Source organism: Excalfactoria chinensis, chromosome 4 (assembly GCF_039878825.1).
Source record: "Excalfactoria chinensis isolate bCotChi1 chromosome 4, bCotChi1.hap2, whole genome shotgun sequence".
NCBI lineage: Eukaryota > Metazoa > Chordata > Aves > Galliformes > Phasianidae > Excalfactoria > Excalfactoria chinensis.
Genome location: NC_092828.1, coordinates 5,641,441 through 5,656,296, shown reverse-complemented (window position 1 = coordinate 5,656,296; position 14,856 = coordinate 5,641,441). Strand labels below are relative to the sequence as shown.

General features: G+C 47.5%; 1 protein-coding gene across 2 annotated transcripts in view; it reads right to left on the bottom strand.

Moving 5' to 3' along the window:
• FGFRL1 (fibroblast growth factor receptor like 1) overlaps nucleotides 1–5,081 on the bottom strand; it is a 158,545-nt gene extending 153,464 nt beyond the window's left edge. For both annotated transcript variants that reach the window (XM_072335318.1, XM_072335319.1), the window contains exons 1-2: nucleotides 4,570–5,081; nucleotides 3,564–3,671 (exon numbers count right to left, since the gene is read on the bottom strand). In XM_072335318.1, coding sequence (XP_072191419.1) covers nucleotides 3,564–3,624 — 61 coding nt within the window. In that variant the 5' untranslated portion in view covers nucleotides 3,625–3,671; nucleotides 4,570–5,081. The remainder of the gene's footprint in view (nucleotides 1–3,563; nucleotides 3,672–4,569) is intronic.
• Nucleotides 5,082–14,856: the final 9,775 nt, after the last annotated feature.

The following is a 14,856-nucleotide window of genomic DNA, read 5'->3' as shown; positions in this document are numbered from 1 at the left end:
CACAAACTTTCTAGCATCCCATTCCCTTTTCTCCAACCCTTAGCAAAGAAAAAAAGGCAAACGGCATTATTTCTGCATCAAACTGTTGAGTTTTAACATAGTCCCAACAACACATTCCCCGTAGGGCAGGAACCAACCACACTTGGAAGCCAAGTGGCTCAGAGAGAAGCGCAAGAGTAGAAAGTAATTAAGGTCCGTCTCTTCCCCTCCCTACGCAAGGCACCGAAAACGAAATCAACATCCAAACTAATTAGTTTCCAGCAGAATATCAGCTTACTCGCTAACAGGAGGGTTGTCACTGCTCTTACCAAAAACTTCTAAACATACCGTACGAAATCTTGCTTAAGCCACGGGACCAAGCCAAGCACATCCCAATGTGACCATATACGGTAACCAAAGTGAATCGAATGGCAACTTGACAGATTTGGAACAAATATTGAGTCGTGTGTCACTGAGTTAACACCAGCGGGAAAATATCAGATTGTATTACCTGTATCCGACCGGAGGTGTGGAGTGGTTGGAGCTACATTGCTGCAGGACATAGTCACCAAAGGTTACTGACCCAAGATGGCATTCGTCCCCGCGGAGGAGGGTTTTTATGCCCAGGATAGGGCTGTGCAGAGGGAAGGGGAATGGAGTGACATGAGGGACGAGCCACCGGCCCTGCATCATTCTCCCAGGTTAAGGGCTGACGTAGCTGGGGCTGCTGGCAGAAAAACTGGAGCTGTCACCCTGTGCCTCGGCTGCCAGCCAAGAGGGATATTCCCCCACTGAGAGCAGGTTATGTGCTCAAAGGGTGGGTTTTGTGCACACAGAAGTTCCCATGTTCATCCAGTAAGGAAAGGAGAAGTGTGGAGGTTCACCCAAACAACTCCCAACGAGCACCCACTGAGTACAAGCTCCTTCCAAAGGGTCCTCAGCCTGGATTAAGATTGGTCTCTGGGGCTTTTATTCCACATTAACTGTTTTGGAAGGGTTATTCCAGTGTAGACAAGCCCTTAGCCAAAGTCTTCAAATTTCAGTACTGGAAAATACAGGTTCAAACCTCAACAGAACTAACTCATCCTTCATCCTTTTAGACAGAATAAGTTCCACACCCAATCCTCTAAAATCAAGCCCTGCTCTTGCTACTTTATCTTGCTGCTTCTTAAGAGTTTATGTTGGATACCTAAGAAATCCCCTATTTCACTATTTTGTATGTGGGTGATGAGACAACAGGTCACAAATATGCAAGAAGGGTCACAGCCTGAGAGCACAGCTTCCAACCCAGGAAAAAGCTGCAGCATTGGCCCCATCAGGCAGCCCTGTGGGTTCCTTCACATTAAAAGGCACCACCTAAATACAGAGGTAAAAATACTACAAGGTAACATTAATGCAAGATTTCAGATGAGCTGCCAGGGAATAGCAAGGCTGCATTGCATGGGCAACTTACCTCTGCCCCCTTGTGCAAATGCACTTTGGTACAGCCCTTACCCAATGCAGCACACACAACCAACATCCTAATTCCACCAAAACCTCCTTTTGCCTAATAAAAGAGAAGGGCCAATGCCTTCCACTAGAGCCTTCTCAGACACCTTCCTCACCTGAGCATCTCTTGACATCTCAGGTTAGGATACGCTGGCACACGTTGTGCCACACGTAGATAATTTGCAATTGGGACAGGGCTACTAAAGGCTGTTTGGCCAAAACAAAGAACCATTCTCACTCCAAATAAAAATCTCAGGCTGAGAAGCGGCCGATAGACCCAAGCAGGTGACACCTACCCACCTCCAAAGCCACCACATGACACACTTGGAAAAAATCTGCGGGCACATTCATGGCAGGACACGTTTTTACAAGAATCTGAAGTTATCCCAAAGTAAACAACCAATAATCAGCGATGACTGGCCGCCCAAAATGTGGCTGCAGTGCGTCAGTGATGTGGCACCTCTGCTCACGTACACATCTGATCCTTCGCCTGCACCCATCGCTCTCAAAACACTCTCAGTTTCAAAGAGAAGCAAAGCAGGACTGTAACCACAGGGCCGTGGCTCTGGTTTTACCACATTTCCACTTCTTTCTTCTCTTCGTCCTTCTTGATATCAGCCAACGAGCGAATGATATTTTTCATGGGTTTGGCCCTGGCTTTATACTCTATTTCATTTTAAACAACCCACAGCACCTTTCCATCCACATGCGGGATGGATTTTTCCAGCTCTTGAATAGAGCAAATCCAATGGACCCAATCACTATTGTGAGCCTGTTAATGTTGCCTTAAAAAATAAATAAATAAATAAATAAATAAATCTTTTTCCATAGGTAAAAACAACGATGTTCTGAAATTAATGCTGTTAATTGTTTGGCTCTTCTTCACACGACAGCAGCCCGCAGTCAATCGCTCTGCGTTTTCCAGAGGCAATAAAAGAATACGAGCAAGACAAGTGCAAACAGCATCGAAACGGGGGCTGCCAGGAAAAGCAGCCGACACTCCGCACACAACAGACACAAAACTCTTTTTGTCTTCTTCTGCCCACTTCAGATGTTTTTCACCAACTCCACCAACTCCTCAAGTCCATGGCAATAACCTCCATCCACGAGGTCGTCTTATTTCATACGCCGCTGCCTACAACTTCAACGGAGTCTACATTATAGACCTGGCTGGGAACTCAGGCTACAGGGCTCCGAGCCTATATGCACTGTTTTCTTTTTCATTCAGCTTCCAGCTGATCATTTTATAGTGCTTCTGCCTCCACAATATTGCTTAGGAGCCAATGTGAAGATGGAAAAAAGCAAAGCACTAATCGAGCCTTGGGTTTGTAGAGCAATGTTCCCTCCCCAGCCCTTCAGTTTTATTTGTGGCAAATTATGGTCCCTATGAAACACAAGTTTTAATTATCTATTCATTGCACCAGGTGATTTAAAGCTCTTTCACCAAATTCACGCAACTCTGGTACTCATTCACTCAAACTCCAGTACTCATTCACTCAAACTCCAGTACTCATCCATACAACTCTGATCCTCTTTGGGACATGCAGCAGAAGCAATCTACATCCTAAAGCCACACACCCGTCCTGCTGGAACAATGCAACCCCTCTTTTGTGAGCGGTGATTTCCCATTCAGACAGCATGTATGGGGCAGGGAAAAAGGCAGCCCTCCCTGCTCTGACCCCACACTCGGGTTAAAGCACCTTCCCACTCCCAGGTCAACGCATTTGGTAACCTGTGTATTGAAACCCGACTGCCGGAGCCCCGGTTCTTAAATGTTCTCACTATCAGAAGCTGTCATTTGTCTGTCACCGGGGAGGTTAATGGATGTGTTTGTTACATTAGCTGGTGGGAATATACAGCGCAGGGGCTGGGGGGGATTACAGGAGGGGAGAGGTATTTCTGATCCACGGAGGAATGCAGCTGTTTTCCTTTAAAATTAAATGGGATGCATGAGGAAAGCCCCATGCGAGCCCACCTGTGCTTAAGCGACCGCAACACCAAATCCACTCTGCACCCAGCAGCACCAAGAGGCAGCAATGGAGCACGTGTGCACGGCAAGGCAGCAAGCAGGAGGGCTCGAGCTGCTCAGTCCTTACCTCTCGCTGAGTCCGAGAGCGCGACGATCCCTGCGAGCAGGAGCGCCAGCTGCAATCCCATGTTGAAAAGCAGATCCCTGTGAGCTGTACGGGCTGCCGTCCTCGGAGCTGCAGGAAAGGGAGAGGAGCGATTACGGAGGGAAATAAGCAAACAGCCCACAAGTTTGCAGAGTTTTAAGGGCTACTGCAGAAGTGCAAGAGCAGGAAGAGTAAACGCAACTGCAGCGTGTTTGTAATTCATTCCTCGGTGCTCAGCAAGCAAAACTTTGCCCTCCGCTCTGCTTCAGCCTGATATAAATCAGGGACCCACTGAGGCCAGCACGCTGCTCTAAGTTTACAGTTAATGCATAATTCTCCTGTATCCAGCACAGAACCAGTCTGGAAGGCAAGCAAAACACGAGCAAAAGTGGCCGTAAACCAAGATTTTAGGTTTACAGTTTGCAAAGAAACTCGGTTAAGGGGGGGGGGGAGGGTGAGCGCTGCCTCTACAGCCCTACAGACTCCGTGCTCCGGCCCCGCTCTGCCCCGGGAACACGCGCTCCTCCAGCACGGATCAACGCTTTCTGATCATCGCTTTCCTATTTTCCAACCCCCCACTCATTTCCCCGAGCACCAGAGGCGCGTCCCAGAACCAAACCCCATGAAACCCACCACCTTCGGGCGATGCCATCGCAGCGATACGCCGGGGCAGATCGGGTTGACGCTCGTTACGCCCCGTTCCCCTCCTCACACTCTCACTTTCTAAACACTGTCTGAATTCCTCACCTTCGTAAAGCTCCCGCTAAGACTCCCCAGTGCCCCCGAGATGCACCAACGCGCCGCAACCAACCATCGGCTGCCCCATAGGGACGGGTTACGGGGAGGGGGGGGGGGGGCAAGTGGGAAAGAGGATTAGAAGCAGAAATTAAGACCTGGGGGCACACGGGGAATGATGCCGCCAGGTGTGCCCGCAGCCCAGGTGGGGGTATCCCAACCCAACCCGCTCCATAAGGGGGCCCCCACTTACCTTGGCCGCTGCCGGCTCTCAGCAGCGAGAGCTGCCGCCCATCCCCGCTGCTCTTCGCTTCATGCCCTCCTGCCGCGGCCCCCGGCCGGGCGCTCCGCCGCCGCCCTCTACCTCATCGCCCCCCACCCCGGGACTGGGGGCTGCTTTGGGGTGAGCCCAGCGGACACAGCACCCACGGACCGGTGTGCCGCTCCGGTGAGAGGGGTTAAAGGGAGAGAAGCGGGATAGGAGGTGGGGTGGGGGTAATAATTCTCACTGCTTCTCGGGGTGGAATAGGGTGTGTGTGTGTGTGTGTGTGTGTGTGTGTGTGCGCAGAGGGACAGCGGGGACCTGCCGGAGCCCCGGGGGCTGCCGCCGCGGGATGCCCGGTGGTGCCGTCCCGAGCCGGAATCCCGTTTAAGGAGAGATGGGAGGAGGGGAAAGGGGTTGGGGAGTCGGGGCGAGAAAGAGGAAAAGGGGGAGGGGAAAGGGGGGCGAAGAGAAACGGGCGATCGAGCAACTTTCCCTGCAGGGCTTTGTGGCGGCGGGGGCCGAGCCGAGGAGGGCGGCCCGGCACCGCCCAGCTCCAAACTTCGCTCCAATCCCCGGCAGCCCCCGCCCTCCCCGCCGCTCCCCTTAACCCTTAGCGGTGGGGCGGGCGCCCCACCGGTCCCGAGCCCGGTCCCGGAGCTCCGGAGCTCCCTCCGGGCACCGCTCATCCCCGCCGTGCGCAACCGCCGCTGGCACCGCGGGTGGGCACCCCTAATAGGGGCAGCAGGGACATGGAGGGGGACATCGGGCCGTATCCCGCACATTGGCTGCGCGTCCAACTCAGCGCTCTGTTACGTCTCGCCTCGGGATCCGAGACCAAACGAGCTGGAAAGTAGGATGTTGGGATGTCTTTACCTGAAATGAGCTGCTACAATTCGGTGACTAACATTTCGGGTTGTATGTTAGGAAAAACTCCTCCGAGAGTGATGATGCATTGGCACCGGCTGCTCAGAGAGGTGATGGGGTCACTCCCTGGAGCTATTTAAGAACCATGGAGACGTGGCACTGAGGGATGCAGCTCAGTGAGCAGTATTGGTGGTTTCCTAAACGTATGTTGCCTAAACAGCTCTCCTTTTGTATCCAGAGAGAGAAACGTTGATGACATTATTTAGAATCTTAGAACCCTTTAAGTTGGAAAATACTCCTAAGCGCCATGCAATCCAGCTCCCCTGCAATGAACAGGGACACCTACAGCTCCATCAGGTGCTCAGAGCCCTGTCCTGCCTGACCTTGAATGTCCCCAGGGATTAGGCACCCACCACATCTCTGGGCAACCTGTGCCTCACCGCCCCCACTCTAAAAGGTTTATTCCTCATATCTGACTTGCATTTCTCCTCTTTTAGTTTGAAACCATTTCCCCTCGTCCCATCACAACAGGCCCTGCTGAAGTCTGTGCTCTTTCTTATAGCCCCCCTTTAGGTACTGAAAGGCTGCTATCAGGTCCCTCAGATCTACCAGATCTCATTTGCTCCGCTCCAGCACAAAGGCCTCTTCCAAGACAAAGCTATCTCGATACCCAAGGTGATTTGCAGCCAGAGAACCCCTACAGCCAGGCAGGGAAACAGCCTAAACCCACCTTATCTGTTTTGTTAGGATTATGAAATCACACCCTCTGTTACTGTTGTTACTAAATGCCTTTACTCAGCGATTCCAGACATCATTAAATCTGAATATACAAAATCAATGTGAAAAACACTCAAGACTAAACGTACAAACATCCTGAGCCAGAAGCAAACAAAGTGGCTGACAATATCATTTTTATTTATTTTACATATTTTTTTTTCATCGCTTTTATTATTCAAGTTCATCGTATGAGAAATCCCAGATGGACTGCTCCTCATGTCAGGCAATAACTTCAGCCTCAATGACTTCAAAGACAGTGCTGACTGAGTCAAACCTCCAAGACTTGGCCTACATGGTTGTGCTTGTGCCATGGGTCCTGATAAAGTTGCTTTAAATTGCACAAGATGAGATCTACAACTAGAGGATGATCCGTTGAATGCTTCTTGGTAACATTTCCTGGCCATTTTACTATGAAGGAGGCAAGGTTTTTGTCCCAAGGATATCACCATTTATTAGGATATTTACACAACATTCAGTTCCCATGCACACTGAAGTCTAAAGCAGTTTTGGCTCAGAGGAAAAATAACTATAGATGGATCCACTCCTACACCCTCAGTTTCTGATTGAAAAGTTTCATGTGTTCTCACATCTCCTGGTCTCCCAGTGCAAACCAACCTGTCTAATGCATGACATACTGGGTGGCAACTCTGCCCAAGGCAGGGGGTTGGAACTAGAAGATCTCTGAGGTCCCTTCCAACCCAAGCCATTCTATGGTTCTGTGTTCCTATGATCAATAAAGCAGCAGAATGCCTCCTGCAGCCTTTCCCGTTGGGAAGTTCTGAGAGATGGAGTATCAGACAGGTAGACCACGAGATTTTCAAAAGCATCCAGGTGCCTTAAGATTCCTCTTAGGCCTCCATCTTTGGGCACCCGGAAGCTTTTTAAGGATCTGACCACAATAAATGCTGTAAAGGGACATTCTCTGTAAGGGGACAGGGAACAGAGCCCATAGTTTCCCAACCCCAGGCTAAAATAACCGGGGAATCACCCCTACTGACTCCCAGATGTCTGTACATTACTTACTTTCTTGTTCAGAGCTTTGGGAGTGCCTCAAAGACAGCCCAAAACCAGGCCATAAACGTCATCCATCTTTTTCACTATACAGCTGCAGAGAAATAAATGTAAAACATTGATACAACCAAAATAGTTAATATTCCTGAAACAGCTCCTACTTTATCAGAAACAAAATCTCATGCCATTTTCCCAACACTTCCACCTAAATAAGGAAACATGCCGAGCTCTGTTTTTCTGGGCTGGCTGTAATTTACAGGATGATTGAGTAGACTGAAATTCAACAGCCCCGCTTTGCTCCTGCACCCCACAGTCAGCTGTGGGAAAGATGAAGACAAACAGACAAACAGACCCAAATGCTAAGCAACCAAGGATGTGTCTCCACAAATGGCCCGGTCCATTTGTATCACACTTGTCCCCAAAGCCTTGTTGCTAGAACGTGGTTGTCCAGGTTTGTGATGGTCTAGTGAACGTGCATCCCCATAATGACTTTCCTCCTGCCTTTGAAATTGTGGCTTGATATTTTTCCAGCTTTCTTGCTTCTTTTCTCCCAGGGGCTGCTCACCTTCATTGTCACAGATCCCCATTTTTTCTTCACTTTCCATCTCAACTATTTTGCCTTCTTTTTTTCCCCCTCTATATATAATATGGGAGACATATCTGCTCTGGGTTGTAATTCCTAACCTGCTGTTCGTGGATTTCTTCAAACTGCAGGACAGGTCATTGAAATGGGCCAGCAAATAAACTGCTGTGTTCATTCAGGTACCCTTGGGCTAGGGCCACCAGGGCTATTTGGGCTGGCACTGATGTTTTGATGGAGTATAATGTTTGGTGGCGCAGGTCCATGGCATGGAGGGTCCATGGAATGAGGCACAGATGATGAGCACATGAAGGTGAGGGAAGGGCGCAGGCAGCATTAAGAGCATTCCCTTGACCTCCTGCCTCTAACCTCTAGAGGGTTCTTCTCAGGTTACCAATAGCATGGAAAAAGTCCCAGCTGAGCAACCTAGGAGCCCAGCACACAGCTTCCCATCTACACACTGAGCAAGCCAAGAAACATGGCACCACCTTATACAGATAATGGACTTCCACAGCTCCTTTTACCAGCACAGCAAGTTTTAGAGATCACCCCAATGTTCTGGACCTTGTACTTGGCTGGTCAGGTGAGACTCTTCAGACTCCAGGAACTGAGATGTTTTTGTCACAACCACTGTGCTAAGCCAATTGGGTCTACAGATAAATTGTCATAGTTAAAGATGAAGCGTGTTTTATGAAGAAAGCAATGTTTTGTGAGAGTCAAATCATCATCTACTCTATATGTGGTAACTAAGGTCTGGCTGTAACTTAGATATATTCAGAGAAGAGGTACATGCAGAAGGAAAGATGAACTGGGATTATATAGTCATGAAAACTGTATATTTTTCTTACTAAGAAATGACACTTCCCCCCACATATACACTTATTCCCTTAGAATAAGCTTCATTTCAAACATCGTTGCAAAGAAATGAAATGGCCCGTTATATTCATAAGATCAAATTTTATATGGACAGCATAGAAGAAAAAGTGATGAAATGGTGTTCAGAGTCCCGTCAACCAAATGTGATGCTTGGAGGTTCTATTGCTCTCCACTTCCTCAGGGGCTGTAGTTGCAGGGGGAGCTCTGGCTTCTCATAGTAAACCCAACAAAAGATATTCTCCTCCAGCAAGATTTTCTTGCATTCCCCCTAATGCCCACAGCACACCATTTCCACACTCCCAGAAGGTGTTCTGGATGAAGAATATGGTATAAAAACCCCATGGGTGATCAGGTTGCTTTTTTTTCTGGAAGAGCTATGATCCTTCTTCTTTCTTTGAATGGATCTCATTCTTCTTTCTCACACCCCCCCTTTGCATCACTGTGAGCAATTTATTTTATGCTCTGTACTTCTTTTCCTCTTAAACATTTGCAGGCAGCTTCCTTACTCAGCGCTTGGTCTAGCTACAAGTAGTTAAAGTTTCCAAATGTTCTCCATAAACACATCTTTCCTCAGGCCCCTTATCCTTTATATCACTCAGCATGGTTTTTTTGGAGTTGGCCTGACGTTGATATATGAAGGATTTGATTTTGCCTTCCTCTTACATCTGGCTAATACAACAATAATCCCCTTGGAGCCATTGGAATCACTGTAAGTGAGAAAAAAACTGATCAAGCCAACAGACTCGTCTGTGAGCAACTACATCTTCCAGGTATCTCAGCTGAAGACTTTAAACACGCATCCCTGAACTTAAATCATGAAATCATAGAATTATTAAGGCTGGAAAAGACCTCCAAGTTCATCTAGTCCGACCCCAACCCATCCCCACCATGGTTACTAACCATGTCTCTCAGTGCCACATCTCCACCATTCTTGATCACCTCCATGGGACAGTGACTCCATCTCTTCCATGGGCAGCCTGTGCCAATAAATATCTCATCTAGGGATGTGACCATGGTTTTAGAGGCCTAAAATCTCTTCTCACTGCTCCTTCACATCATCCTCCTGCACAAGGAGGTTTGATTCTAACCACTGATGCTCTGGGTTTGTGTCCTCCAGATGTAGCAAACATGAAGGGAGAGCTGCAAAAAATCAACGGAAATAAGCAAATATTTTAAAAGCCCAAGATGGACAGAGTGAAAAACAGAAACGTTGAGTCTTAATTGTTGCATAGATGTGAGGAATGTTAAGGGAAACTGTTTGGGGATTTATGTTCACAAAAAAATAAGACAACTTCCCAAACTATTTCCTTTCCAGTCTTTCAGCCTTTTCCATGAATTCCGTGAGCCTGTGTGGTGCTCTCTGATAACATACAAATCTGAATACATAAACTGTTTTGAAATGTTTGTACGATTTCATCCAAAAATATGACCACGTGTTTGTGTTTTTAATTGCTGTCAGTAGGATATTGGGTAATAGCCGTGTGCATTGTGTCGGGGCGCTGGGTGAGATGGGGTGGCACAAGCACAGCTTTCATTATTGCAGTGAGGATAAACCCCAAATCATCAGAAGGAATGACCCACAACCACCCATTGAAACCAAGAAAATGATTTCAGATTCATACGGATGCAACTGGAATCAGAAATGTGATGGTTTCCAGGTCAGGCATTATATTTTTGCCTCTCTTTGTGGGGGAACACAGACACTTTGCTTCAGCCGGTGTTGTTTGTAATGTCTTTCATTCATTAACATTCTTGCTGAAGTCAAACATTAGTTCCACTTTATCATGAATATAATGCAGCTGCATTTTCTGGATGGGAACACCACCAAAAATATGTTAACTGTATAGTCAACAGCTATGCCTTGTTTACTCTTAAGCATCAAACCATACGGAAACAATCCTCATAGGAAATCTCTATTATTATTATTTTCTTTATCTATATACAAATAAAAATAATAAGAAAGAAACAGTAGGAAATGTTGGCAGGGAATTGGCTGGCAGTAGCTGTGGATCATTGAGAAGCTCTCTGATTCCTTTAGGTGTGGATCTAGTCAGACTGGGCCGCTCTGGTACAGAAACAGGGTTTGCAGGAAGACCACAGAAACACAGAATAGCTTTGATTGCAGGGGGGGATATGAAATCCCACCCAGCCCCAACCACCTGCCATAGGCTCAGTGCCCCAAGCAGATCAGGCTGCCCAGGATCCCACCCACCCTGTTCTTGGACACCTCCAGGGATGGAGCATCCAAAACCTCAGGTAATTCCCTGTCCCATCCCTCGGTGCCATCATCCCCAGGATGTTCTAGTTGAGAACCCAAGCTGCAAAATCTACTGGCATGTGGCATGCTGGGGACAACAAGGGGCAGCCTCCACCCCACTCTCCCCAGGCACGGCAGGGTTAAACATTAACCCTGGTGCTGGAAGAAAAACCCCATGGTTGGCCAGCCATCCCCGCCACCATCCCCACGTGAGGGGAAGAGCAGAGAGCACACTAAGGAGCCCTGGAAATATGCGAGGAGCTGCCAGCATTTGCTGCCAAACACTTTTATCTTTAGACAGAGATAAATCTGTTGCTTACTTAACTCAGCCTTTACGAAACTCGCAGCTCCGGGTTTCCAAAATAACAGGAGCAGAGTGAAGCTGGCTGGTGGCCTGGGGAGCAGCAGATACAAGCAGAGCAGCTGAAAGGTGACAACCTTTTGCTAGAGGGTAAATCACGTGCCACAGAAATAAATAAAGAATTAACCTCCACGGGCTGCGGAACTTATCTGCTCATGTTCCTTTAAAGTGCAGGTGTCTGTTTGCTGAAGAGAGCAATTAAGATATATCGCTAATAATGAAGAACACAAAAAGAGGCTGCTACTTGCAGTGTGCAGTGTAGGGCAACCATGAGACAGCAGAAATGTGCCGTGAGCGCCTACCAGGGCTGCAGACATGGGAGCTGCTCCCACAGGGGCTTCTATCTATGATGTATATAATTCATAGAATCATAGAATGGCCTGGGTTGAAAAGGACCACAATGAACATCAAGTTTCAACCTCCCTCCCACAGGCAGGGTTGCCAACCACCAGACCAGGCTGCCCAGAGCCACATCCAGCCTGGCCTTGAATGCCTCCAGAGATGGGGCATCCACAGCCTCCTTGGGCAACCTGTTCCAGTGCGTCACCACCCTCTGGGTAAAAAACTTCATTCCCCCTTGTTCTATCACTATCCACCCTTATAAACAGACTGTGTGGTCTGATGGAGAAAATGAATAAATCATAGAATCGTTTGAGTGGAAATGGACCTTTACAGGCCATTTAGTCCAGCTCTCTGGCAATGAACAGAGGCTTCAATAGATAGAATGGCATCTGCAGGGTTCAAAACTCAACAGTCCCAATAAATTCTTTTTGTTTTGTTTTGTTTTTTTTCTTCTTCTTCTTCTTTTTTTTAATGCTGGAGTTATTACCTGGCAAGAATACAGACCCTTCCTCTGCCACCCCTGACCCAACCTGAACCTGCTTGTCTCGTTTTATTGTGTTGGTGTAGTTCAGTGGAAAAAGAGATTGGATTAAGCAGGCAGCTCTGGAGGAAGAAATAAAAGGAACACACTTTAAAGAGTAAATAGACAACCCCGGGTAGAACAGAATAACTCCTGGCAGTGATCAATCAGAGAGAAAATTGTGCACTCACTAAAACCTGAGCAGTGTTTGTAAGGCAGAGAAATCCAGCAAAAAAACTGGATGATCTTTACACATAGAATCATAGAATCATAGAATTACTCAGGTTGGAAAAGACCTTGAAGAACATCAAGTCCAACCGCAGCCTAACCAGTAGCCTATCTCTTAAAAAACAACCACAAACAATACCACAACAACAAACCTCTGCTAAATCATATCCCTGAGTACCACATCCAAGCGGCTTTTAAACACATCCAGGGATGGCGATTCAACCACCTCCTTGGGGAGCCCATTCCAGTACCTAACCACCCTTTCTGTAAAGAAGTTCTTCCTAATATCCAACCTAAACTTGCCCTGGCGCAACTTGAGGCCATTTCCCCTCGTCCTGTCACAAGTCAGTAGTGAGAAGAGACCTGCCCCACTCTCACTGTAAGAACCTTTCAGGTACTGGAAGACAGCAATAAGGTCTCCCCTCAGCCTCCTCTTCCTCAAACTAAACAGCCCCAGCTTCCTTAGTCTCTCCTCATAGGGCTGATTCTCCAAGCCCTTAACGAGCCTCGTTGCCCTTCTCTGGACCTGCTCCAGTACCTCCATGCAGAGCTCTTCCTAAGAAAACTTCAGAGACAGCCCAGTAATTCCTCACTGATTCCAGCCCAAATCTGTTTAGCAGCAGAAATACATTTTCTCCTCGCTACCAGCCTTGCAGGTCAGCCTGGGCTTGCAGGTCGAGTCCTCAGCTTCACCTCCCCTTCCCCTCTAATGCCTCTCCAACCAAATCTAGAGCACGTTTGAAGGCAGCAATGGGATTTTGCTCACACAGGGATCCTACAGGAGCTCTGCCCAGGGCAGCAGTGTGATGTCCTGAGGCAGGAATGGATCTTATGCTTCCTGGCAGCCTCAACACACAGATCTCTGCTGTGGGAATAGTTCACTGATGCCATGAAGCTGACCAGCTCTAAAGACAATTGATCCATCTTGCTCCACAGGCTCTTTTACCCCTAGCAAAAAGTAAGAAGCAGATGATGTGAGGCTCACAGCCACTCCATGCTTTTCCCAGGTGCTCTGCACACCTGCCAGAGAAGCAAAGCACTTGCCTTCGTAGGACCACAGCAAGTAACAAAGCTTTTAAAAACCAAGCTTGTAATTGTGTTTGTACCTGCATAACCCAAGGTAGAACCCAGACTGCCTCCATCCCTCTGCTGTGTTGACCTGCAGAGTTAGTGTGGGAAAAGGAATTCAATATCAGCTCTCAGCTGAACATGTAAGCAGGTTGGATGCTATGGAAAAAATCTTCTGAGAAAGAGTGGTAATGTGTTAGAAGAGGCTGCCCAGGAAGGTGGTAAAGTCACAGTCCCTAGAGGCGTTCATGAACCATGGAGGAGTGGCACTGAGGGACATGGTTAGTGGTCATGGTGGAGATGTGTTGGCAGTTGAACTAAATGATCTTAGAGGTCTTTTCCAATCTTAACGATTCTAAAACCTACAAGTGGTGCAAAGCATATGTGGAGACGTTATCAGGGCTGGCATCCTCTTCTCTCTTTTTTACACAACAGTACTGGAAAAGCCAAACTGTGAATGACTCTGGGACATTTGTTTCCCACCAGCTCCAGAGGAAATCTGCTGGGCTTGCAAGGTGAGAGTCCTTCCCATGGGAAAGCAGGACAGTAGATCTGGAAGTTGGAAATCAAGGACATAATTTCTGCAGGAATTCAAGTGGCAGAGCCTAAATGGTGAGTTCTGGGAATACATAACACAGCTCAGCTTGCTTATTATGGATGCATTACCTTCACTCTGCTAGCAAGGGGATAAGGATTGTCGTTTCAGTTGAAAACAGAAATACAAGTGCACAAAGGCTAAATATATGAAATTTTATACAGGTATTTTCCTAACCATAGCTCAAATGTCTTTTCCATAGATCATTTGTTAGTAATGAAAGGGATATGAACATTTGAACATTTGATGCGGCCATTAGCTGTGATACACAGATTACAGCCACAACCACCCCTACTTGCTCATAGCAGATGATGTGAACTAATGGAGGGCAGAAATTATGCGTATTGTAAATTTATACAGTGCAAAAGAATTCTTCAAGGAATACCACATCCTGAGTCTTACACAAGGAAATGAAGTCCAGTCAGTGTGGAAAAGATTAATACATTTCAGGGCCAGGCAGAACTATGAGGATGATCAACCTGAATAATCCCAGGTACACAAACTCCAACAAATTCTCCTACAAAGCAGTGAACAAGTCTGTCACGTAATGCAGCACAAAGGCATTGGGTTACAGACACTGAGGGTATCTGCAAGAAAACCAGGCCCTCACTTCAGAAGAAACTCACAAATAAAACCAGGTTTAAAACCACTGCTCTACTCTTCCAAGTCACCAGCTACGATGTCCAGTAGAGAGAGCCACACTGGTGGGTATGCGGTGTGTGCAGCTCTCACAGTGCTAGCCCACAGTAATGGCCCAAGGAAGCACTCTGCTTTCACCAACCAAGGGATGAAGAAT